The sequence below is a fragment of the Scatophagus argus genome, chromosome 20 (assembly GCF_020382885.2).
Source record: "Scatophagus argus isolate fScaArg1 chromosome 20, fScaArg1.pri, whole genome shotgun sequence".
Classification (NCBI taxonomy): domain Eukaryota; kingdom Metazoa; phylum Chordata; class Actinopteri; family Scatophagidae; genus Scatophagus; species Scatophagus argus.
This window is the reverse complement of record NC_058512.1, coordinates 8,895,262-8,918,704: the sequence shown is the minus strand read 5'-3', so window position 1 is coordinate 8,918,704 and position 23,443 is coordinate 8,895,262. Positions and strand designations below refer to the sequence as shown.

Sequence of the window (23,443 nt, the reverse complement as noted above, 5' to 3'; positions counted from 1 at the left end):
TTCCATAAATCATGATGAACTGTCCCTTTAATATGAAATACTGTGCCTATTAGGGTGAGTTTGCTGGTTTCCAGGTAACCACCAGTGTCTGCAGTTTTCAGAACATCCTCACATACAAAAGCAATGACAACTTTTATTTCTTAATAAAAATGTTTTATGATCCCCCCCCCCCCGGGTCCTAGTATTTGGTGTAGCACTGTTAACTGCACCGAGTTCAAAAGTTATTCTACATTCCAAACAATCACAAAAAGCACTCCTACATCATGGCATTGTTCAATTTATCAGCCAGATGGACAAAAAGCTCACTGCAAATATTACGCAAGAAAAAAAAAGGTGTGTGTTTGACCTTTGGCAGAGAGAGGACATTATGGCCAAGTTATGTACATAATTACAACATCCAACAATGCACTGTTTGGAGGCAAACATTGAACCATAAAAATGATTCCTTTCTGATCAAAAGGCTTTAAGTCAGGTATATGAAGAGGAGTTATAAGAAAATATTTCAAATCATTTGTTAGTAAGTGCAATTTCTATATATAATACCTGACCTGCTCAATTCTGAGTGATTTCAAGTGTTACGAAACATAACTCAAATGTCTCATCAATTATTAGATACCTGACACAATCTCACTCCATTCAAATAAGCAACAGTGTCACACTTTCCAAAGCTCTTTTTGTATATAACGTTTAGACTCATAACAAAGTGTATCAAATAAGTTATGAAACTTGTCTCTTCGGTCTCATCTTTATCAGATGACTGCTCCCATTGTCCCTTAACAACAAGCGCTTTCTAACATATCAGACAGAACAGAAAAAGAGCTGTGCTGATCGTGTAATGACTCCTTTTATCAGGTGTTTAATTAAGGCCAGCAGTGCAACATCCAGAGGTCACCTGTCGTTTGTCCTGCGAGAAACACTACTGCTAACGTCAGTGGAGTTTCTCCAGCTTCGCCTGCAGCGACTTGAAGTTGCCAATGGTTTGTTGAAGGGCCGAGTTTGGGCTCAGGGACTGCAGCTCCACGAGGTATCCGCAGATGTTGTCGAGACACACATTAGTGAATCGGCGTCTGAAATGGAGGGAAAACAGGCTGTTAAACCAAGTTTGTTGCGGGTTTATTTCAGGCTGTGAGAGTTTCTGGTCACACACTAGACACCTTTATGAAGTTAATGTGAGGCTTCAGAAGTCTGAGTTAGTCAAATCAAAGAGCGATGTTCTAAAGCAGTTATGAACTAAACTAAACTGAACTTTCTGTTTTAGCACAGACTGATGTCATAAATATTCAGCTTGGACAGACAGACAGACAGACAGACAGACAGACAGACGGATACTTTATTGATCCCAAGGGAAATTCAAGTCAGTGTGTCCTTGGAGCTTTTTTGTTATTTTAGAGATCTGTTTGTCTATGGTGTCTTTGCTTGAATGTATCTGCTCTTGTGACTGACAGACATGATGTGTTGCCTAGAAACAGCAGAACTGCCTCTTGCTGAATTTTGGTGCTCTCACAGCCGATTCAAAATGTTCTGTGTGATCATCATGTTTTTAAGCATTTTTTTTCCAGTTGTGTAGACAGTGGAAGGGTTAATCCAACAACACAATTTACTACTGCAGTTTAGGATTTTATCTAGAGCAGCTTACAGTGATGAGAGCAAAATGGAGGGAGTTTTTGTCTTGATCATGAACACTGCAGTGGGATATATGGAGGATGTTAACCAGCAACGATAGGCTCTTGCCCTCTTGGACAGTGATTACCTGTCATAAGTTGGTACTCTGCTGGGATCATCAACATATCCCGACAGCAACACATGGATACACTCCACCAAGTGAAGCGGTTTCTTCAGCCGCTGCCAACAGGGATCCTACAGGCAATGGGGCAGGTCGATGGATTAATTCAGAAACAGTTTAATCCTTAATCTGCAACTGCTGCTTACAATCATGCACGTCAGTTTTAACAAAAAAGAAAAAATGATGTATTGAAACATGATATTCTATCTGTACCCGAGTTTTGAAGAGCTGGTCGTAGACCTCCAGAAGACGTGGCAACTGTACTCCAATCTCCTGCATGGTGGAGGTGACGAAGCCCACGTCCCAGTTCAGTCGACACACTTCCTGCTCCAGAAACTTGACCAGGAATTCTACAACCACAGGACACATTGACAGTTGTTAGCATTGCATACTCATCAGTTTCTTCATTACGGAAGAAAAGGCACCATAAGTGTGACATAACTGATTCTGTGCGATGTACTAAGGATGTACAGAAAATGAATCGATCTCCACAGAGAGGACAGGTTTAAACAGGCTTGTTGTAATGACAGGATAATTAAGTAGTCACCTAGAGCACCACTGTGACCCTGCAGACCTGTACCACAGAGACATGCTGACATAAATGATGCAAAGGGATGGCTAATTACATTACTGTTAACAAAACAGTCAACAGCAAGCTGGAAAATTCTAACGAGGGGTAAACTGCACATAAGCACAGGAGGATATGAACGCTTACCCAAAGGGAAATATCGAGGTGTTCCCGCATAAATCTTTCCCAGGGATACCAGTTTCAAATTGAGAGACCTCATCCTGTCCACTGGACTCATGGCCACAGTGTCTCCCAGTTCTAGACAAGACAAAATAATCAATGATACATCACATAGATGCATGTGTGAAGGGCATTTTCAAAAAGGTTCAGGGCTAAATTTGTTTTTTGGAAGAATGCTAATATTTCACTTGCCTTTCTCCATGATCTCCTGCCATAGTGAGTGCACCAGGATCGGATCAGAGTGTCCTGCGCAGTGAATGATGGCCAGCTTGCACTCAGACAATTTGAAATGGTCAGCAAACTCCCCGTAGAGCTAGCCAAGAGAACATTATTGAGCCTTTATGAACATTTGCCATTCCCCAAGTAATAGCTGATCATGATTGTTCTGCCTGTTCTACCTTGGTGATGTCCATAAGCTCCGAGTCGAGCTGAGAGATGACATTTTTCACTGAGGGATGATGGGAGTACTGTTTGATCAGCGTCTCCTGAATCTGCACCTGGATGCGCACCAGCTAGGACATAGCAACAAAGTGGTTACAATACTAAATTTAAAGGAGGATCGTGCTTAGATTTCTCTGACTGCGATCAGTACTGCACATGTACCTCCATCTTTTCTTCCAGCTCGTGAAGAAACTCTCCATCAGATGCCTGAGCTGAGATGCAGGAAGAACTCTTGGCAGACAAGATGGCTCGAGCAATATACTCCAAACGCTGCTTCAATGAGATCTCAGTGCTGTATGATCAGAGAACAAACAAGTGCTTCAAAAAAAAAAGAAAAGAAAAATGACTAAATCTAAAAACAAACAATTAGAAAGAGCTCACAATGAAACTTATATCCAGTCGTTATGTGTCCATACCTGTGCATATCAGCAAGACGGGCAAGAACATGAGCTGCTTTTCCAAAACTGCGATTCTTCTCATAGTAGCGCCACAGAAGGTCCATATTGTGCACCTTACTCTGGTCCTGCTTGATCATATGCACCAAATGTTCCTCCAGGTATGGAGAATTCACCTGGGAAACAGAGGACAAATTAAAGGAGAGGCTATCAGACAGTTGGCATGTAGTCATAACAACAATGGTGACAGACTGATGCGCTCACTTTGAATATACATAGTGCTACAAGGATATAATAAATAACTACAGGAATCCAGGCAAAATATGGTTTAATTGTTTTTATCATTTTGATGCATTTCTACTACTTTTCCACACATGCTATAAACAGGAAAAAAAAAAAAAAAAAAACACACACATAAACAAACACGCTACCTCTAACAGCTTGTCAGTCAGATCAGCCTGAATCAGCCAGTTGTACAGAGCGATGTGAAACAGCTCGTCCTGGGACCTCTGGGCCAGACCGAGTATCTGTTCAAACTACAAGTGACAACATAATTTCATTAATGTTGCAAATCCTGTGCACTGCTGTGGCAAGAAAAAGAGCATCAGTTGTCGCCTTCTAACTCACATGAGCTGTAGCCTCCTCGTTACTGAGCATGTTGGGGTCCGAGGTCATCACAGGAGGCCCAGGCTGTTTTGGGACGCTGGGGGACTGAGGGGCAGCTTTGCTCTGGTTCACCAGTTCTTGCATGGTGTCTGTGATGCACTTGTAACACGAAAGCCTGCAGCAAAGAAAGGAAGGGTGTCGTGACAACACGCTGAAATAACTGTCAATGGTGCTGATTCGTGCACTTCCTCTATTGCGCATTACCTTTCCTGGAAGGCCTGCTGTCCCACTCTGTCATCTTCAGGCTCTCCGTTCTTGTAAAAGTGGGGCCCCAGCCTCTGTGGATCCTTTTTGTCTGCTGCAGTGAGGCACAACTCAAGGACTCCCTCATAGAAACGCACTGAGACAGTTTAACAGCATTAGTATTAGTGTCCAAAAAAAAACTGCATAATTTAACATATCAACCACATAAATGCATAAAAAAAGATACTGTGTGTACATACCTTGCCTGTATTGGGAACAGACCAGTGGCAGGTCAGTGTGTTGGCTGATCTGTTGATAGAGCTGTAGAGACTCCCTCAGTGTTCTCTCTTTATCTGGTTTATTTTGAATCTGCTTGGAGCTCTGCAGCAACTCATTAGCCTAATTAGGGGACAAAAGCAACAAATTCAGTATTAAGACACATGAATCAATGAGTGGGAATCGATACCTTTTAACAACCTTGACAGCCCCCCAAAAATTATCCTGAAAACTGCAAGACGTGGAAGAGCACAAACGACATCAATGGAACACAAACTGCAGAGGTTGCAAAAAAAAAAAAAAAACTGAAAGCATTTAACTTGATCTAGTACCTGTTTCAAGATAATTCAGTTCAGAATATTACAGAATATACACCATAAGTTCGTGTGTGTGCACCTTGGAGCAAACGCTGTCATCACTGCTGTACAGCAGGGGACAGATGTCCCGCAGGTGATTGCTGATGGCATCCACAGACGCATTATCTTTGATGTAGACGTTAATGATTGCTGTGATGAGTGCTCCAGACAGCTCCTTGCCCCGGATCACTACATCCTTAAAACTTGCTCCTTTCATCTGCTCTTGAAACTCCTACATCGCAGAACAAAATGACTGAGTTAGGAACGAGTTGTTCGGGAACAGCAGAGGGCACATATTGCACAACAAGTGTTTGGCTGAAAAGAAAATGTGGTATATTCAGGAAGGCATGTGGATGAATGCTGCAGTGATGACGCATGGGCATCTGCAGGTGTCCTACAGGAGAAGTGTTTGTGCACACATGTACCTTTGGCAGTTCAGACATAATGAGACTGAACTGATGATCACAGAGAAGCTTCCAGAGGGCCAGAGTCTGATAGGAACGATGCACTAACTGCTGGATGCCCTGTAGGGACACTTTCTCGTACACCTGAGCCTTGGCTGGACACAGATGGAAACAGAGACAAAAGTTACGGGAATTTGAAAGAATAAAAAGATTAGTGATGAGTGCAAAACAAAAAGTAAAGCATTTTTTCCTCTCTATTCATACTGAATAAGAATCATAACATCATTGATATTTTGGCATCTCACGACAACACTCAGGAAAATGTGAACACCTGCACTCATAACTCACTGTGATATTTCCTCTGGAGCTCCTGCTGGACCTGCTGAGAGCTGGCACCATCAGGACGCATAAATCCCAGCAGCCTTTGCTGAAGGTTGGCGGGGGAGCTAAAACTAACAGCGAGCAGAACAGATGTTATTCAGGGAGGGATGGGAAACCAGTTGCAATAGTTTTTGCAGATCTAGATTCTGCACCAGTTTTTGGAGGTTCTACCTGAAGCAACACTGACAGTGATGAAGTAATAATAAATGAGAAAATATCTTTATTTGTAACTTTAACTTGTCACCAGTGATGTTACAAACAGGAAAGAAGCATGCAAATGTCTGAGAACTAGCAGAACCTTTTAAGGCATAAACACACCAATTATTATAAGCTGAGCAAGGAGAGAAGACAAACTTACCTTGCAGCACCAAGAGAGGATGGACTGAACTGAGAGTTTTTATCAAGGAACTCCCGTAAACCACAGAGCTCCAGAAGTACAGACTCCAAATCAAACACACCGATGCTGCTTTCCAACTGGAAGGACAACAGATGACAAAGTTAACTAACCACTACTAGCATCATTCTAAAAACTTACGATCAATACTAAACTGTCAAATAAATGGTGTAATTGGGATACTTACAATACTGACAGTCTGATTTCCTTTGCTCATGGTTTTCTCAACAGCAAGGCTGCCATCCCAAATATTTCTGTTAGTGTGACATCAGCAGGGAACAAGAGAGAAACACGTGTTATTCAATATGAATACCACCAAACATCAACATGCTCGTTTCTGATTAAAGAGGCACATTTTGGCTCAAAACAGATTCAAAATGTGACAGTGCGGAATGATTCACTCACCCAAGAATCCGAGCAAAGTAGATACAGATACCGTTGTGTTTCCCCGAGAAAATCACCTCTGGGCCAGCTGACATGGGTGTGAGGGGGGCAGACCCAACAGGCATTGGCGTGAAGGGCGTGGCCAAAGCTGGGGGCATAATGCCTGAGAAGGGAGGAAGGTGTATTTTAAGATATTACATTACACACATGGTAACAGTAATGACACATTCAGTCTTTATCTACATAATGCCCTGCAGGGCAGGTGGACAACTTTTATTCATCATTTACCTGGTGCTGGAGAGCTCATCACAGGTCCAACAGTACTGGGAGATGTCATGGCTGCAGGGAATCTCATCTGTGCTTCTCCTCCATATCTGATCGTGACAACAAGAGAGGAGCTGTGCTTAGCTTCTGTACAGTGTAAGTTAAGTGTAAATCTGTATGTGTGTGTGTGTGTATGCAATGTTATCTGTTACCTGAAGAAGGCTCTGGTGGCCCACTGTGATACCTCTCTATCACAAGCAGCACTGGAACAAGCCAGGATCAAGGCAGTGGCACAAGCTTGCTCCTCCTGTACAGAACAGATTAACAACTGAAATATACTGTATACTGTGTGTGTGTGTGTGTGTGTGTGTGTGTGTGTGTGTGTGAGTGAGTGTGACGTGCTTGCACACTGGGCTATAGCTGCATGCCGTAATCCTGTGAGGCGGTCTTAGTTTGTCATGCACTGGCTTAAGGGTAAAGGCTATGACACAAAGATTATAAAATATTAGTCGATGAATATTAAGCTGAGTACCCTGTGCAGCTTGAAGAAGCGTTCAACCTCTTCGCTTTCTCCTCCAGCGCAGCTCACCAGCAGATGACGGAGCTGGTCTACTGGTCGCAGTTTTTGAAAGATATGACTCCCCTGTAGGACAGCAGCACTGAGTCAACACTATGCAAAATTAAGACCTTGTTTTGTCACACCACACCAAGACTGAGCACTATGTTTGCAACGTAATGAGTCACGACAGCAGTTTTAACCTTTGCAGAGAGAAGGACAAACTTCTGCGGAGGTATATAGTGCTGTTGAACCACCACAGGTGAATCAGTGATGGGGATCTGTTCCTTGTTCAGATGAGTAATAATCTTGGTTGGCCTCTCCTCGTTAATGGCACAAAGAGCCCAGGAGTGTCCATCTACATTAGACATCATCTGCAACAGAACACAGAGAACACAACCTATAGTACACTACGGAGAAACCAAGACACTTAAACTGACACGTGAAATTTTAATCCAATTATTGTAAATTTCTGATGTGCCAACCTGAGTCTCCATCAAGGGTTTCTTGAAGGGGAAGGAGTCATGATTAATGCACCACAGAATGTCACTATCCTCGGTCTCAGAGGCAGTCATTAACAGAATGCCTGTGAGAATTAAACAAAAAAAGGACATAGTGGCGTTACAGGCAGATCTGGATACTTGCCACCAGTGGGTCTGTACACAGCGAGCTGAGCATAGCACTAAAAGACGAAAATAATAGTAGAATAAATAGTTTTACCTTTACTGTGTAGTGCCTTATGGACCTTTGCAGGTTTCTGCAGGGTAGAAGACGCAGAAAACCCTGGTGGCAGACGGACATGGACCAAAGCAAGCAGGCTAGGTCGAACTGCCACATGCTTCTGCTGTGGAGGGGCAAATGGTGTGGTGCTGAAGTAGAGTCGCACACCTACAGAAAGAGAAAGGGTATAGGCACACATAAACATTTCATATTAGTAATTACCTACATCCTTCTGTTTTTGCTCATCTTCACTACGGCCCTGTTATCTTTACCTGCATGAGTGACAGCAAGCAGGTGACAGTCTAAAGACTCAGATCTGTCAATCACAGAGATCTGAACAATAGGCTTGAAGACAGAACGATCAATAGTCCTGCAAAGCGAAGAGAGTTTCAGAAAGACAGAAAAAACATTCTTAGTTCTCTATGAGGAAAATTAGTGAGAGACATAAAGTAAAAATGTTTGAGGTTCAGCAAACCCACTCATACCTGGCTATGTGTCCAGCCGCCGCAACAATGGAGCTCTGGGACATGGTTGCCACACGGCTCATTCCGTGGCCATCAGCACCCAGGTCGTACACCTAAAAAAAAAAAAAAAACTAAGTGTTATTTATTTCAAAACAATGACAATCACCACATATTTGTTATGTTCTCTGCTGGTTAGAAACAACCATACATAGAGGAAATTCACTAAATGTCACACCTGCAGGACCCCTTTGTCAGAGCGGGTGAAGAGTGTGTTGCGGGAATTGTCGACAGCAATCTGCACAATGGGGTCTGTGGAGCATAGGGCCAATGGAAGGTTGAAGTGAAGTTCAAATAGATCATGGACATATTTCGTGGGACATGGAAATGTGTGCCTCCCCTCACCGTCTTCAGAGAAGGAGAACTGGAGCACAGAGGGGATGAGGAAGGACAGTGAGCTTTTGGAGTGGTTGATCTTTCTGCAGCGCTGGCTCAGCCATCCTGCCTCAGCCTGGTAAGCTATCTCATAGAGGCAGCCATCCTTTCCAGCCATAAAGATGCGGCCCAGGTCTGTGGAGGTGATGGACAAGATGTAGGTGTTGTCTGTGGGGATTGAGAAGAGGGGGTCTGGTAGCAGCTGCATCCCACCAGACATGCTGTCATTCAATCCTATAAGAAAACCGAGAGAGATACAAAGATGACCCAGATAAACCAGTACAGGCTCATGAATAACAGCACTGCTGCAAACAAAGCATGGCAAGAATGTGGGATACGACACCTAAATATCTTACCCCGATGTACAGGTACACATCAGTCAACCATACAGCATTTATCTATGTACTGATTCTTAACAATGTACCTACAACATAAATATCTGGCACTTGTATTGCACATATTTGAAAACATAGGGGCACAGGGCAGCATATTTAGCTTATGAATGCGAGCCGCCATGTTTTGCCTGCTCCTTGCAGCTTTAAAGCAGTTGTACTACAGAATGATATGACAATCTTATCACCAGGTTCTCCAAAGAATTTGGGAGGTTAAACTATTAAGGCTAAGATTTCACTTTTTTTTGAAAACAGAAACGCACAATGAGAATATTTATACCAGTCACCTACATAACAGATAACATGCTACAAGTACACCTCAAATGCAGTGTTAATGTGAAAAGTTGTAAGCGGGACTCACCAGCCTGGCTCTTGGGGAAGCTCAGTCCGAGGATCACGACATCCACTGATGTGGCCAATACTAAGAGGTAGTGAATGTGTGGCTGTAAAATTCCTGAGAAAAAAAAATAGATGTCAAAAACAATACTCAAAAAAAAAAGTAAATCAAATCAATATGTAGTTTAATTACACGTACCTTGTTTTGGTTTTACAAGGCCCACTGCCAGAATGGTTTCAATAAGGCCATCAAAATAGGCTACATCACTTCTGCAAATAATATATATACAGAAAAAAATGTTTTCATTCCAAGTTTATCATCGGTGGAAGTTCTCAAAAATGAACTCTAATAACGAACACTGACACTCAGTCGTATATGATCTGAATGTACTTACCCATCTTCATAATTCCACATGAAGATATCATTGTCAATAGTGAGCCATGCTCGACAGATCTCAGGAAAAACTCCCATCATGCAGTTACACTGCATATCTGTAAAATGGTTAAGCTGAAACTCATTTTAAACTCAAAGGAGATCAACTTAACATTTTTACTATATATGTGATTAAAAAAAAAAACAAAAAAAAAAAAAGAGTTTGTTTTCTTAGTGACCAAAAGGATACGGCTGAACTGCTCCACCAGCTCAGGTGGCAGAGGGACTCGGCGGACTGCACTAAGCTCTGGGAGATTTGGCACGCTGAGCAAACCCGGTCCCTGGAGGGGGTAGTCCATGTCCGACATTCCAGAGTGAGAGGGCATATCTATCAACACAATAAACAACAATAAATGTGATTATGCACTATACCCATGTTAAAGTCTGCATCCCATTCATAATACAATTTACTTGTGCAGAAACAAATTCTCCCATATAGCCAAAAGCGACAGTTAGAAGGGCATATTTTGGGACCTTGTGTTTTCCATCACAAATATGTATCCCCCTGTATATACTAGAATAGAACTGGTTGACCACCTTCATTCTCCACCCAGAAGCCATTTTATAATAATATATTCGAAGTGGAAGTTGGAGGATGGATATGTTGAGGCCTGTATTCACTCCAGGTCAAAGTAGGTTAGAAAAGGATTCTGACAGCTATAATAAGAGCCAGCATGACACAGGTGTAAACAACAGATACCTAATTTCTCTAAATAAATTTGGTTGTGATAATATCTGTGCGTGAACAACTTATGAAAGCAATAACAGTGACCCAATTAAAATCAAAGTTTTGGTCAGCATCTATGAACACTGTCCGATCATTTCGGCATGGTAATCTACAAACAGAGAGAACCTGAGTTTGATAGCCACTGTTAGATATTTCTCTCCATGCCTACAGATCACTTACTGTGAGAGGGGACGCTAAGCAGCTCCGACAGGTCAGGGAAGCAACGGTCATCCTGCAGATGTCTGTCAATCAGCCTGGCAGAGTTTTCCAGCGCTTCGGCGAGAGCAGCAGCCGGGCTGCTGGGTCCAGCGCTGGACGGCATAGCTGGGCTACCACCGCTTACGTACGAGCGTTTATAAAGTTAGGTGAAATGTTACAGGTGAATAATGGAGAGATATACTGCCAGCCTCACAAGTAAAATGTTTCCAGTGCCAGCTGATATTAGCAAGCTGGTAGCAGTGCACCGGTGAGTTAGCGGACTGCTAGCATCAAACCCTTATTATTTAGCCTGCTAAGTACTGGCTAAGTGTGAAATAAAATGTTTTAAAGTAAACTCGTTGCTATACCTGACAGAAAAGATTTGGCGTGAAGCTGAGTTATTCGGCGAAGAAATTTTGTTCGCCAGTTGAGCAGAAAAATTTAAACAAACACATCCAACACACACACAGACGACTAGCAGCCCGCCAACCTCATGCACAGCGGCAGAGGTAAAAGGTTCTCTTCCGGCGGGTCATCTTCTTCTTCTTTGTCTCCTTAATTTTCTGCAGACTGGGCGATGTGAACCTTTGTGCTGCCATCCAGCGGTGAGTATAATTGAATGTATAATGAAACATTCACCACACCATACGCATGTGAAAATATAAATTACATTCTTTTTCCCAAATTATCCAATAGAATAGAAATGTTATATAAAAATTCATGAAAAGATAAATTATGGCCAGTTTGTGTTTATCATTTCAGAAGCAAAACAATATATATAGAACTCCCCTAACAAGGCATATACATAGGGTCTATCATATTTGGTAATGATAATGTTACAGAAATCGTGCATGTTTTGAGGTTCCTATTTATTAGTTTAATACTATTAAATACTATTGCTGTATGTTAAAAAGCATATGGCACCTGATCAAATCATGTTACCACCAGCTGCAACTACTTAAGTTTGCACAGACAGGCTGGTTTCAGGTTGAATATCCCTCATGTAGATCAGTAACAGAAAAGATACACAAGATACGCCGATGTGCATATCTTAACAGTCATATGACAAGATGATTTTTGCATTGTTGTAATGAGTAAAGTAACCACTTAAGAAGAGATCCGATATTATTTCTTCAGTGGAAAAAATATGATCTACATTTTGCTCTACTCCCCCTGCCCTTGATCTGTCACACAGGTGAGGAGGCCACAGTACTGGCAAACAAAATATGCCTGATGACACTGAAAATGATGCAGTACATATTGTGGTGGGGAAAAAAAGCACAAACAAGTAACAAAGACATAAGAAAAATTTATTGCAGTATTTGTTCCACCAGAAGAGCAGGGGTCACTTTTTTCTTGCTCTGTGTTTTATAACATCAAAATCTATATTAAAAACAATATAACCTCCCCTGCATAAAAGCACAGATACTGCACTGCTTTTAACATAAATAAATTATATCAAAGATACTCCATTACACAGTGTGGGTAAAGAAATAAACAAACGAAAAAAAAAAGAGTTAAAACTTGTTGGAGATCAGGTCAAGGGAATAAATCCATCTGGTGCTAGCTTAAACTCCAAAAAACACTTTATTAAGAACATCATCATCAATGCACTAATTTCCAACATTCAGTTTTTTTTTTTTTACAGAATTATGTTCATATATAAACATGTGTTTAGTTAAACTATGATACAATGGGAGTAAAAATCAAACAACGAAGCTGCTGCACAACAGCGAAGGAACTCCCACACAATGTTTTCCTAAACATTTGCTTCTTGTGTGTTTTCTCTGTATTCAAACAGACAAGTGTTCTCAATACTTCTTCCTCCACCAGGTCCGTCTTCTCCCTCTAACATACTGGATCCACATAAATTTATTTTTGGGTTGTAAGGGGTTTCTGTCAGCTGATTAACTCTTAGTCCCCTCCTTGGCAGCGTATATCGCCCGTAACGTCTGTGCCACTTTGTTCGTCAGCTTATGTCCACTTGTCAAGGATATTTTCTTGTAAATAATGTCTGACTCCTTGATAGTGTCAACCCAAGGCACCTTTTTGCGACCGTCCCGTTTCTTTGCCACAGCCCAGGGCCCAGAGTAAGATCCAGTCATCCAGTGTATGCTGTAGCCATTTTTGGTCTTCTGGATGACCCTGGCAATCTGTGGTCTGTCTTTGTATTTGGGACGGCAGATGGCAACGACGTCCATGGCCTCCACTGTCTCGTTCATGTGACCTGAATCCTCTGCAGAATCCCCGCCTTTCCTTGGTTTCCGCTGTGGACAGAACGAGCAGATGAAGCATCAGCAGAAATTTTCAGTTGACCTCATGAATAATAAAATGTCAATAGTTTCCATGTAGAAAATAGTTTGCTTGCAGTTAAGTCCCATGAGTTCCAAAATTCTTACCGCAGGTGGATCTTCATCTTCACTTTCTTCCTCATCAGTCTCCATTGGAGCAGTGTGATTATTGTGGTTGTGGTTCGAAGGTTTTGAGCCCTTCAGCAGCGAAGTAATGGCTTTGTTTCTGGCATTGGCACTTGCTTCGCCCTCCTCATCCTCTTCGTCATGATCCAGGTGGTCCATTAGTACCTTGAACTGAGAGAGAAAAACAGGCGGAGCTTCAGGTGAATAGTTTCTTGATGTGATTATTTGTAACCCAGTGGAAAAGCAAACAGCAACCGGCCAATGACAACCTTGTACACATTTTACTTATTAATGCACAAAGACAAGTTTACTTCAATTTTCAAGCATGACTATTTGTATCTTAGCAACCTGAAATTCTGAAACATAGCACATTCTGCACATTCTTACAGACACGCTTTTTGTCTACTATATATTCCTGAAAATGAAATAACACATAAATAAACATAATATGAAATACTTACGTCCAAATACTGTTTCACAATATGCCTCTTGGTCTCATAGCTGAGATCCATGTTGTCCCTGTCACTCTTCAGGTAATCCAGTGTCTGACGAGGATTGAAGTGCACTTTAGACTTCCTGTTCACAGCCTTGTCGTATACTTTGGCAGATTCTGTGGGTGAATATTTCTGGATTTTGCTGTAATGAAAACAAAAGGTTCAGTTCAGTCATGTAAACAGCTGCACTACCAAGGAAGAATTAATGAAAGATTTGTTGGCTTGTGTTTTTGACGTGGCCTACCTGTCTGAGAAGCCATATAGATTCTTCAGATGTTGTTTCAGCACCAGTAGCAGCAGAATACCCTGTGAAGCACTGGCAAAGTCCAGCAGAGGGATGGGGTTTTCAGGCAGACGGTCCATCAGTGCATCTTCATCTTCTACCTCAGAGTCAGAGTCTGAAATCACAGATTTCTTTGGCCTGTGGACTACCTCATCGTCCTCATCACTGCTGCTGGAGTCACTGCTGCTCTCTTCATCATCATCATCATCATCATCATCCTCATCAGAGCTGTGTTTCCTCCTCTGAGGCTTCTTCTTCTTCTTCTTCTTCTTTTTTGTCTTCATCTTCTTTTCCTGCTTCACGGGCTCTTTCCTTAAAGACTACAGAGAACAAAATATGCATTTTCATCTAATGACAAACAAAACAAGACAAAACAGGAGCATTAACTCATAATTTAACAAATCTTCTCACCTCCTTGAAAGACTGCAACAGGTTGCTACCAGAGACAGACAAGGTAATATCTATATGGTGCATGATGAAAAGAGGCTCCTCCTGGGTCTGGTAGGGGAAGCAGGCCAAGCTGTCCGCTACGAACAACAGCATGTTCAACTCCGTTTTCTGCAGGGGACAAATTGTTGAACATGACTACTTAAAATGAATTGTTCATGACCAACAGGACGAGTGGGCAGCACAAACCTTCAAATCTAAACAGAGTGAAGGGAATCAGTCGAAAGGATGGAGGCGGACTTACGGTGCTGTCATCGAACAGGTTGAGCAGAGAAATGAGGAAAGCCCGTCTATGTTGCCGGTTCCCACGGACCATGGTGTAGAGATGAGAGCACAGGGCAGAGTCAGAGTCATCGTGGCGAAAACCACGAACAACTGCACCTTTGGATCCATTTATGGCCTGTTGCACCTGATAAGACATCTTCAAACCTGCTACGGCCTTCATCTGGGAATTCACAGAGGCATACGACCCAGTAAGATCACAGCTAAAACAATAACTGTCAAAGTCCTGACTTTTGTCAAGCCTGTGTTTTATTTTTATTACCTACAAAATCTAGCATCAAATTATTAGCTGCGTAGAATATACATTTTTTTATTTATTTTATTTTAAAAAATGGAGAAATAACAATTGTAAATTGGTGGCTATCTTTTTAATCTCTATTTTTTGCCAATAAAAACTTTGTGCTTCAGTGTTACATTCAGCATTCAGTGTAAAGCCAAGTTTTCCTTCCTAGTAGCATTCAGTGTTCAGTCTAGTCTTAAAAGAACCCTCAGCCACGATAAAATATAAACACTGCTGCCCACAGATACCGCTAAAGGAAGCAATTTTATTTTCATTTTGACATACACCCACTGATCATAAACTCACATGGATGAAGCCTGAATATTTCTTGTCAATTTCCACCAGTTGTTGATCAGCCTTGTTCTTCATGGTTGGCTCTGGGTCTGTTCCCATGGCAATAAGGTACGGCACACACTAAAAAAAAACAAAAAAAAAACAACAATCATTTTTGATCCGTGAACAGCCCGTGATGCATTCAGGACTGCAGAGTATGTTGTTAGTGTGAGATAAAAGACAATCTAACACAGACTTTGCTTAAAAGAGTACGATAGAGACAGACTGTGGACATACCTGCACAGGATGGATCAGGCCCTGGCTGAGAGTCAGTGTAATGACACTCAGAGCAAAGTGCCGAACGGTGGACTGCGTGTGCAAGAAGGAATCCAGCACCTGCTTCAGGTAAATCTGCATAATGGAACTGCTCATGCCTGATGAGATGTCACCCATTTCTTTCAGATCCTCCTGCTTTGATTGATTCTTCCCTGAAAAATAAAAAATATTTTAAAAAAGATCATCTTAACCAATCTAAGGATGTTATACCTGACTGTTAGCTCAATGCACATTAAGACCAGTGAACACACAGTGATACTCTTTGGCAGAACACATGAGAAAGATTTGTTAAACTCACACTCGCGATCAGCCTCCTGCATTCGAGAGTCCTCCTCTTGCAAGTATGTCTGCAGATTTTTCAGCACCTGGATCTTCAGACTGACCAAACTGTTTTCATCTGACAGGATGCTGTTATACAGAACCTTCACATCCTGCACAAACATGAGCTCTGGGTGCATGATGAACTGGAAGCCTTGAGAAAATGGAAAAAAAAAAATTCAGATACAGACAGAACGACTGGGGAACTAAAGTCTAAGACACGGGCATATAAAAAGAACAGACAAGGTGTAAATAACATAATAGGAGAAAAATGAGGTGCAGTATACCTAGACCTATGATGGCCTTGATCTGGACCTCCTCATCTTCATGAGAGGTGAAGTACAACAGAAGCTCTAACACTTTGTCCTTAATGACAATCTAAAAGACATGGGAGGAGACAGTCAGTCACCATAATATGTTCAACAGCAGTTCTGCACACATACTTCAAACAGACTGCCGGTGTTTACCTTGTTAGCACCCTTGAACTCCTCTTGGTCAAAATCAAAGTGTCGACAGAGAGCCCCCACAGTAAACAGCGAGCGCAGGAGAGTGGGCTTGTTGGTAACCAGAGTGGGGCTGCTGGGGTCCTCTTGGTGCTGGGTCTTCAGTTTGGCCAGAGCTCCTGTCAAATGGATGTGAAATGACACAATGAGCATGAGCTTAAATGTAAAATTTAATTTGAAGGCAAATGAACAGTTGAACAAATACAAGCTCTGTTATAGGAAAGCTGGTGTATCTTTTCCCAACATTTTCCATTTCAGGAGAATTCTAGTATAAGGAAATGTATGTCACAGTACGTAAGACTTACCATAGTAACGGTTGAAACAAGCCCAAACAAACTTGTAGTTGTGTGTGACCTTGTTGACAACAGCACCAAGACAGCTCACACAGTGTTGTACAACCTGAGAAGCAAACACAATAAATAAATTGTGCTTCAGTCAAACTCGCACGCTCAGAGCAGCAGCTTCACATCTGCGTTGTTCATGTTCTTTGAGAGCTATCTGTGAAAGCCGTGAGCTGTAAATGACACTGACCGTCATGCCATATTTGATGATGAGCTTCATCAGGTCTTCCTCTATGGTAGTGAGGAAAGTCTCACTTGGATGGTCCATCAGAGGAACAACCAGTTCCAGGATCTTTGCCACATTACATATCACCATGAAGTCATTCTGCGTCTAAAATGTCGATACAAAGACAGGTGAGCTGGGACACACCCTTGAGAATGATAGATAGCCTATGGGCTGATTTTTGGACTGACAATAATCAGATTCAGTTTAAGAAGTGTTTGGTTCAGAGTGAATATTATAATGGCTGAGAGAGGTCAACACATTGCAATTGAAAAAAACCCCCACATAATTAAGTACTTTAATTGCTTTATTTACTGTGTTCTTTCTAATCTCCTAAATGTGCATTTTACTGTCATCTGTTTGAAGCTGTAATAATGTGCAGTCCACGCTACTTATTTGAGCTCATTTGTGCTGTGTACACTATTACACTACTATATGTACTATTTGTACATATAGTAGTACATATAGTTGTTAAACATGTCCCAGGTACGATGACAATTACTGGAAATATTTCACAGAAGTAGACACTAGCTCCAAACACTACAAATGTGGTACTTGGGCAGACCCTGCGTTGAACACCTGTGTTTTCATTTGGCTGCCACTAGATGGTCCTATAGAACAACATAAAATTTGTTCTTCTTCATTTCTGTCCAGTGGAAACCAGTCTCCACAAATGCTTTCTCATACATACTTAATATAGTAATAAAGTTACAGTGTACTTACATTGCACTTGGTGGTCAAGTATGGCTGCATAGTCATGGCATGTTTGACCATTAACTGTGCTCTGATCTTGCTGAACAGGTAGAGAGTAGTGATACATGCAACGAGACGATCTGAGTTCACTCCTTTGTCCTCACAGTCTGAAACATAAATACATAATAAATAAACACTGAGATCTGACACAGCAAAGTAATGTTTAACACAATAATTATGTAATAACAATTTGGCAAGCAAACACATTATTATTTTTAATTACCTGCAAGAGACTCCTCATATTTCAGTATATGTTCCACCAGATTGTCAACCAGCTGAGCACAGGCCTTCTTGGCAGGTTTGTAGGAAGCTTGCTCTTCAGACTTCAGTAGCTAAACAGTTGCCATGCAGAAGTCAGATAAGACGCTAGACAAAATCTGCACACAGCAGCTATTTATAAAGACACATGAGCTACTCTTGAAGAATCAAAGCAACCAACACAAGCCGAACAACTCACATTTTGGAGAAGCTGCTCAAACCAGTCGTAGCCTGAATCTTTACAAGCCGACACCTGGGATGAAAACAAAACATGATATGAGTCAGACTGCAATCGTGTCAAACGTCAAAATGTATATTTGAGTGACGGTGCCGATACTTCTGTCATAAACCCAGACAGTACGCACCACATCTGTGATGTTCAGGATCTTCCGCGTCATGGCATCTTTGTCATGACTTGGTGTGGGAGTGAACCACAGTTTCTGGAATGTCTCGTTCACCAGTTTCTACATGGGAAAAGATGTTGTAAGTATAGAAACTGTATATTAAGCTGAATGTACATAACAATAAAGACAAACCTTGATCCCCTCCTCATCATTGACCCTTCGGATCATCTTGACACACATCTCAGTGATCTTATGGAAGTCCGGCTGCTCCAGGCAAATGTCCCTCAAGATCTTAATGACCCTCTTCCTTACACTAATACCAGTGTCCTGTAATACAAAATGCCCGTTCATGTTATTGAATGATTTGTAAGGGAAAATAACAAGTACCCTGTTAAAATGTGAAAGTTAAACATGGAGAATAAAAACAGATGCATGATGGACAAAATGTAAAGGATACAGGACAGCGATAAAAAAACAAAAAAAACAAAACATTTTTCAAATTGCTGCACTGTCAAATGGTTGCAGTTCTGTGTTTGATCTTTAGGTGGCAGTGTGATTTTACCTCAGCTGAACTTTTGCACTTCAAATGAACTTTTTGGTCAAAAGTAGCTGAAGTTAAGGGTAAAGTTCCACTTGAGCCTGTCTACAAGACTTTGCCTATTCTTTTCCACAAACCCCTGAGAGGGCAAGTGATGTGACCGCATCAATTTACTTTGCCACCAGAGGAAAGAAAATAGTTACACTTGTGTATGACAAATGAGGTGTTGATAAAAGGTAAAAATTAGGCTTAAGAAATTACCAATATCCTTTCAACAAGCATGTCATAGTACTGCTCAATGAGCTGCGGTCGACTGAGCACAAACCGGCCAAGGAGCTCCACAGCTGCCTCTCGCACACTGGTGGAGTTGTCCATGAGGCGACAATGAACCCCACGCTGCATATCCAACTGAAAAACAAACAGGGGAGAGGAGTCAAGCACAGTTAAGCATTACTGAATGTTGTGGGTGCATGTTTGACTGTGGTAAACTGACCTAATTGCCAGCTAATTCCATAATGTTACCTTAAAACTCAAAACAGAATTTGTTGTTAAAATTGAAAAACTTTACAAATTGGTTTTTGAACAGTCCTGGACAGGAGGACTCTGCAGCGGGTGACTAAAACCCTTCAGTGGTAACCATCTAGCGAGTGTTGGTGGTACCTGTGAGACGAGGTGCCTATGGCCCCCACTCCAGCCAGGAACTACAACTTGTACTTTGTTGTTCAATGCTGCATTACAGAATGACAACTAAATGAACCTTGAACCTACTCGTGCCAGAATACTTGGATCCACAGCTACTACTTCAGACAGACACTTCATGGCTTTAGTTCGGACTGCAATAGCACTCTCACCCAGCACTCTCAGAATCTATGAAAGAAAGACAGTGAGAGGCAAAGGTTAATGACAACCAACATGACATGATCTCCCACTCACGTTTATTTAAAATTAATCCTCTTACCTGTGATAAATAAATATCAAAGCTCTGTGCAAACGGCCTCATAGAGGCCAGGTATCTCACAATCAGACAGCAGTGCTCATAGTCTACTGTGTCAGAGTTTAACCTGAAAGAAAAATCCAGAAAATGTACCACCAGTACAGGTGAAAAAGTCAAACAGCATAGCAAACTAGTGCAGTCATCAAGAGCCAAGTCGTACGTACCTCAGAGAACTGAAACGTGGTGGTGAAGCCCTGATGACCTTGCGGAGGAATTTCTTTCGTGCCTCAGCTTTCTGCATAATCTCTGCAGTTGAGTCAACGTCTTGGGAATGATATCGACCTTTTAAGTCCTCGTCGTTGTCATTTTGAGACTTCATCGCTTTCTCTGCTTCACTTGTAGTGTCTCTGAACCACTGGGCAATATAAAACTTCCTGGCAAACTATATGAAACAAACAACACATATGTGATAACACACATATGTGCATGTCTGAAGGCATGCTATAGAGCAAAACACCAATTTGACACCAAGGAACACTGTCAAACCCCTGTCTCTTTTAAATGTAATCTACCCAACTGTAATATCTTTGTGTCAAGCCATTTGAGAGCTTCAGCTAATGTGAGTACAAGGGTACAAGGGGCTATTACTGAATGCAAACACAGAGCATCAAATCCTTAGGGAATCATAAATGTGACTGTAATGATTTTCTTAAATAGACAGCTGTGTGTAAAAAATAACTGAACACTCACCACCAGAGAGTGTCTCAATCCATCTGTCTCAATGTTCTCATCCAGGTAGTCTAGCAAGGCCTTCTGAAGCTGCTGAACTTCATCACTGTCTGGAGTCTGCAACAAGATCAATAATCCAGAAGGACCTCAAAATGAGTTCCACTGTTCCAATGTTAATTTAAATCTGTTAACGTGATTATCTGGTCTACCTCTTTCAGGATGCGATCAATAGCCTTTTGGTCCATCTTGCTAGTGACTGCATCTTTGCGCAGGCGAGAAGCAACAGTGCCGAGGTAGTCCAGCGATGCCACCCTGAGTGCCATTTCTGTCTGCTTGTTACTGAACTGGTGCACCTGGAGCACAAGAAGCGAAGGTGAAATATCACAACAAAAACAATCATCAGCAACACTGAAAAAAACATCTTTAAAATGAATGAAGCTCACCAACAGCCGTCCGAGTAGACTAAGCAGCAGTTCAGCTGCGGGCCACTCAGGCTTGTTGACTGTAGACAGCAGGTCATGAACAAAGTTCTCAAACAGAGGCCTGTAGTCCTCCTCTCCCTGCTTGCTGCCACACCTGAAACATACAAAATACAATTGCTTATAACAATATAATTTTGAGCCATTGAGCCAGTTAAAAGCTGTTCCATATCAGAAGCACATATACTGTTTAACAGTTTTAAAGACAAGCTAAGGTTAAAGAAGAGCGGGTAAGATCAAAAATACTGTGAAGTGTAGCCACTTACTTTTTAAGAAACACTGATAAGAAGTTCTGAGCCGTCCTCATGGCAGTTTCATAAGAGTTTGTGATGAAGACGTCTTTATCCACCTAGAAAAATACAGTATCTCAGTATGTAAAACAATTTCTGAATCATAATCAAATGATAAATAAGGTTAAAATATCAGCGAAATCACTGCCAGTTACCTTCTTATTATGTTCATCCTCTGCATCGTTATCTGATGGAAGGTGCACCACACATTGGATGAGCTGTAAAACCAGTGCTGTGACCATCTGGATATACAAGGGCTCTCCAGCCAAATCACTGCTGTTTAACCTGGGGGAATATGAGACAGAGCAGTGTTTCATCTACTGAGCAACAAGAAGGACTTCAAAGATTCCAATTCTTCATTCATGTAATTTTGTTGAGGAAACATTGACTCAAGGTAGTTACCTAAAGTTCCTGAGGCTGCGTTTACTGGTAGGCAGTCTTGCCAGGGAGGTGAAAATCTCTTCAAGAATGAGCTGCCTGTGCTTCTCGTAACGAGAGAACACCTAAGGAAGAGAAAAATACAAAGCATTAAATCCAAACCTAACAACAGAGACATCGCAAGAAAAATAACCTCAAGCAAAAGCAAAATTAACTCTAAAAATAACACTAAAACTGCAAACAATGGAAGACTTACGGCTGTCACTAGTGTGATGGCACATAGCTGGAGCTCATTAACATTCTCCACAAAAAATGGCGTAATACCCAGAGTGGACACCTAAAAGAACAGTGGTCAGGTATGTTAGAGCTTGACAGACAATGAGGTCATCATGAATCTGAATGTGAGAGCAGATTAAAAGGTAGGAACCTGGAGAATTGTGGTGTCAGTTAGCAGCTGGATCTCCAGGAGCTCTGAGATGTTGCTGACAATATCACACACTTTGTTGTAGAGCACGACTACCACCTTCTGTTTGTGGGTGGAACTCTTTGCTTTCTTAGACTTTGAAGAATGCGCGCCACCTTAGGTGAGGTAGATACAGGGAAAATAAGAGGTAAGTAAACCACTTTAGGGGCAGCATTTTTTTTTTAAATAACAGTGTTTGTATGTGCTAGAAGACATTCTATCATCAGCTTTTCTTTTGGACAGTAAACTAGCATCTTCATGATTTTAAAGTTCAGTATTGACACTTTCTTTAAAATTAAAATCCTGCAACTGCTTCCAGTTTTGACTCATTCTCATTACTGGGAAAGTACAAAGACAATTTAAGGCACAATCTGTTCTAAAATATAAAAAATAAAAAAAGAAGAAGAAAAACTTAGAAGAACAGGATAAAACTGTTCTGACCTCCATGCGGATCCACTCTATAGGACGGGTCATACTGAGGGTACAAAGAGTTTTGCAGATGGAACTTGGTGTACTGCAACACCCTCTCAATCACATCCTCTATGTAAACGGCTTTGGGCATGCGTGGAGATGTCATGATGTTGAGCGCAGTCAAACAGGCGTCAGCAGACTTTGTCACCCGTTCTATGATCAAGTCACGCCACAGCCGCTCCTCCTCCATAGAGTCATTACCCTACAAATGTCAAAAAAACAACAACAAAACAATTAGTAGAAAGAAAAACTAGCTGAAAATCTCTTCAACAAAACTGAGCAAGATACACATTATGACTACCACAGAAGTCATAATAAATATTAATAAAAATAATAAATAATATCAACTTACATGGTTCATTAATGTGGAAAGTTTGACACTGTCCTGAATGTTCTTCTCCAGGATGTTCAAAATTTTCACCAGTTTATCCGACGGTAACTGTGGATCAAACGAATGACGTGGCCATGAACTGATGGTCCTAACAGCAGCTAAATATCATCTGTGAATCTGAGTGTGTGTGAGTCACACTCCTCTTACCTTGTTAAAGACGCCCATAGCTTTAAGTTTAGCAGAATCGCTGCCTAGTTCGCTCAACCGGTGTTTTCCAAGCAAGAGCTCTTCAGGTATCTCATCATCATCTGTTTGCAGATAATGATGATGAAGATATAATGTTGT

At 41.5% G+C, this 23,443-nt stretch overlaps 2 protein-coding genes across 7 annotated transcripts in view; both read right to left on the bottom strand.

The window, feature by feature from the left end:
• Positions 1-831: 831 nt before the first annotated feature.
• On the bottom strand, positions 832-11,480 carry nup155 (nucleoporin 155). The gene is made up of 34 exons (XM_046375574.1): positions 11,302-11,480; positions 10,916-11,073; positions 10,199-10,336; positions 9,971-10,067; positions 9,775-9,845; positions 9,601-9,693; positions 8,818-9,081; positions 8,651-8,724; positions 8,437-8,528; positions 8,224-8,321; positions 7,952-8,119; positions 7,717-7,817; positions 7,435-7,605; positions 7,208-7,318; positions 6,888-6,982; positions 6,700-6,785; positions 6,433-6,574; positions 6,215-6,281; positions 5,992-6,107; positions 5,601-5,704; positions 5,274-5,407; positions 4,889-5,080; positions 4,477-4,615; positions 4,238-4,373; positions 3,995-4,148; positions 3,799-3,903; positions 3,389-3,543; positions 3,135-3,264; positions 2,930-3,043; positions 2,724-2,844; positions 2,499-2,609; positions 1,997-2,133; positions 1,751-1,857; positions 832-1,067 (listed from the first exon to the last, which is right to left on the bottom strand). The coding sequence occupies exons 2-34, from the start codon at positions 11,055-11,057 to the stop codon at positions 929-931; spliced, it is 4,104 nt and encodes a 1,367-aa protein (XP_046231530.1). The 5' UTR covers positions 11,058-11,073; positions 11,302-11,480; the 3' UTR covers positions 832-928.
• Positions 11,481-12,222: 742 nt separating this feature from the next.
• LOC124051300 (nipped-B-like protein B) overlaps positions 12,223-23,443 on the bottom strand; it is a 19,728-nt gene continuing 8,507 nt past the window's right edge. For all 6 annotated transcript variants that reach the window (XM_046374541.1, XM_046374543.1, XM_046374546.1 and 3 more), the window contains exons 15-47: positions 23,306-23,406; positions 23,120-23,206; positions 22,738-22,969; positions 22,261-22,412; positions 22,090-22,170; positions 21,858-21,958; positions 21,611-21,740; positions 21,432-21,514; positions 21,130-21,262; positions 20,896-21,039; positions 20,708-20,803; positions 20,182-20,399; positions 19,982-20,084; positions 19,792-19,890; positions 19,285-19,431; positions 18,678-18,812; positions 18,507-18,605; positions 18,341-18,394; positions 18,107-18,215; positions 17,854-17,990; positions 17,098-17,238; positions 16,872-16,965; positions 16,531-16,685; positions 16,351-16,441; positions 16,044-16,217; positions 15,707-15,897; positions 15,443-15,550; positions 14,819-15,019; positions 14,539-14,685; positions 14,089-14,447; positions 13,812-13,986; positions 13,333-13,521; positions 12,223-13,200 (exon numbers count right to left, since the gene is read on the bottom strand). In XM_046374541.1, the coding sequence (XP_046230497.1) occupies positions 12,841-13,200; positions 13,333-13,521; positions 13,812-13,986; positions 14,089-14,447; positions 14,539-14,685; positions 14,819-15,019; positions 15,443-15,550; positions 15,707-15,897; positions 16,044-16,217; positions 16,351-16,441; positions 16,531-16,685; positions 16,872-16,965; positions 17,098-17,238; positions 17,854-17,990; positions 18,107-18,215; positions 18,341-18,394; positions 18,507-18,605; positions 18,678-18,812; positions 19,285-19,431; positions 19,792-19,890; positions 19,982-20,084; positions 20,182-20,399; positions 20,708-20,803; positions 20,896-21,039; positions 21,130-21,262; positions 21,432-21,514; positions 21,611-21,740; positions 21,858-21,958; positions 22,090-22,170; positions 22,261-22,412; positions 22,738-22,969; positions 23,120-23,206; positions 23,306-23,406 (4,826 nt within the window). In that variant the 3' untranslated portion in view covers positions 12,223-12,840. The remainder of the gene's footprint in view (positions 13,201-13,332; positions 13,522-13,811; positions 13,987-14,088; positions 14,448-14,538; positions 14,686-14,818; positions 15,020-15,442; positions 15,551-15,706; positions 15,898-16,043; positions 16,218-16,350; positions 16,442-16,530; positions 16,686-16,871; positions 16,966-17,097; positions 17,239-17,853; positions 17,991-18,106; positions 18,216-18,340; positions 18,395-18,506; positions 18,606-18,677; positions 18,813-19,284; positions 19,432-19,791; positions 19,891-19,981; positions 20,085-20,181; positions 20,400-20,707; positions 20,804-20,895; positions 21,040-21,129; positions 21,263-21,431; positions 21,515-21,610; positions 21,741-21,857; positions 21,959-22,089; positions 22,171-22,260; positions 22,413-22,737; positions 22,970-23,119; positions 23,207-23,305; positions 23,407-23,443) is intronic.

Excerpts from the sequence above, each read along its gene's own strand:
- nup155 (XM_046375574.1), bottom strand. The coding sequence starts at position 11,057 with ATGCCGTCCAGCGCTGGACCCAGCAGCCCGGCTGCTGCTCTCGCCGAA. Across the intron at positions 7,818-7,951 it reads TAAGGCACTACACAGTAAAG|GCATTCTGTTAATGACTGCC; the intron begins GTAAAACTATTT and ends TAATTCTCACAG. Across the intron at positions 1,068-1,750 it reads AGAGTACCAACTTATGACAG|ACGCCGATTCACTAATGTGT; the intron begins GTAATCACTGTC and ends CCTCCATTTCAG.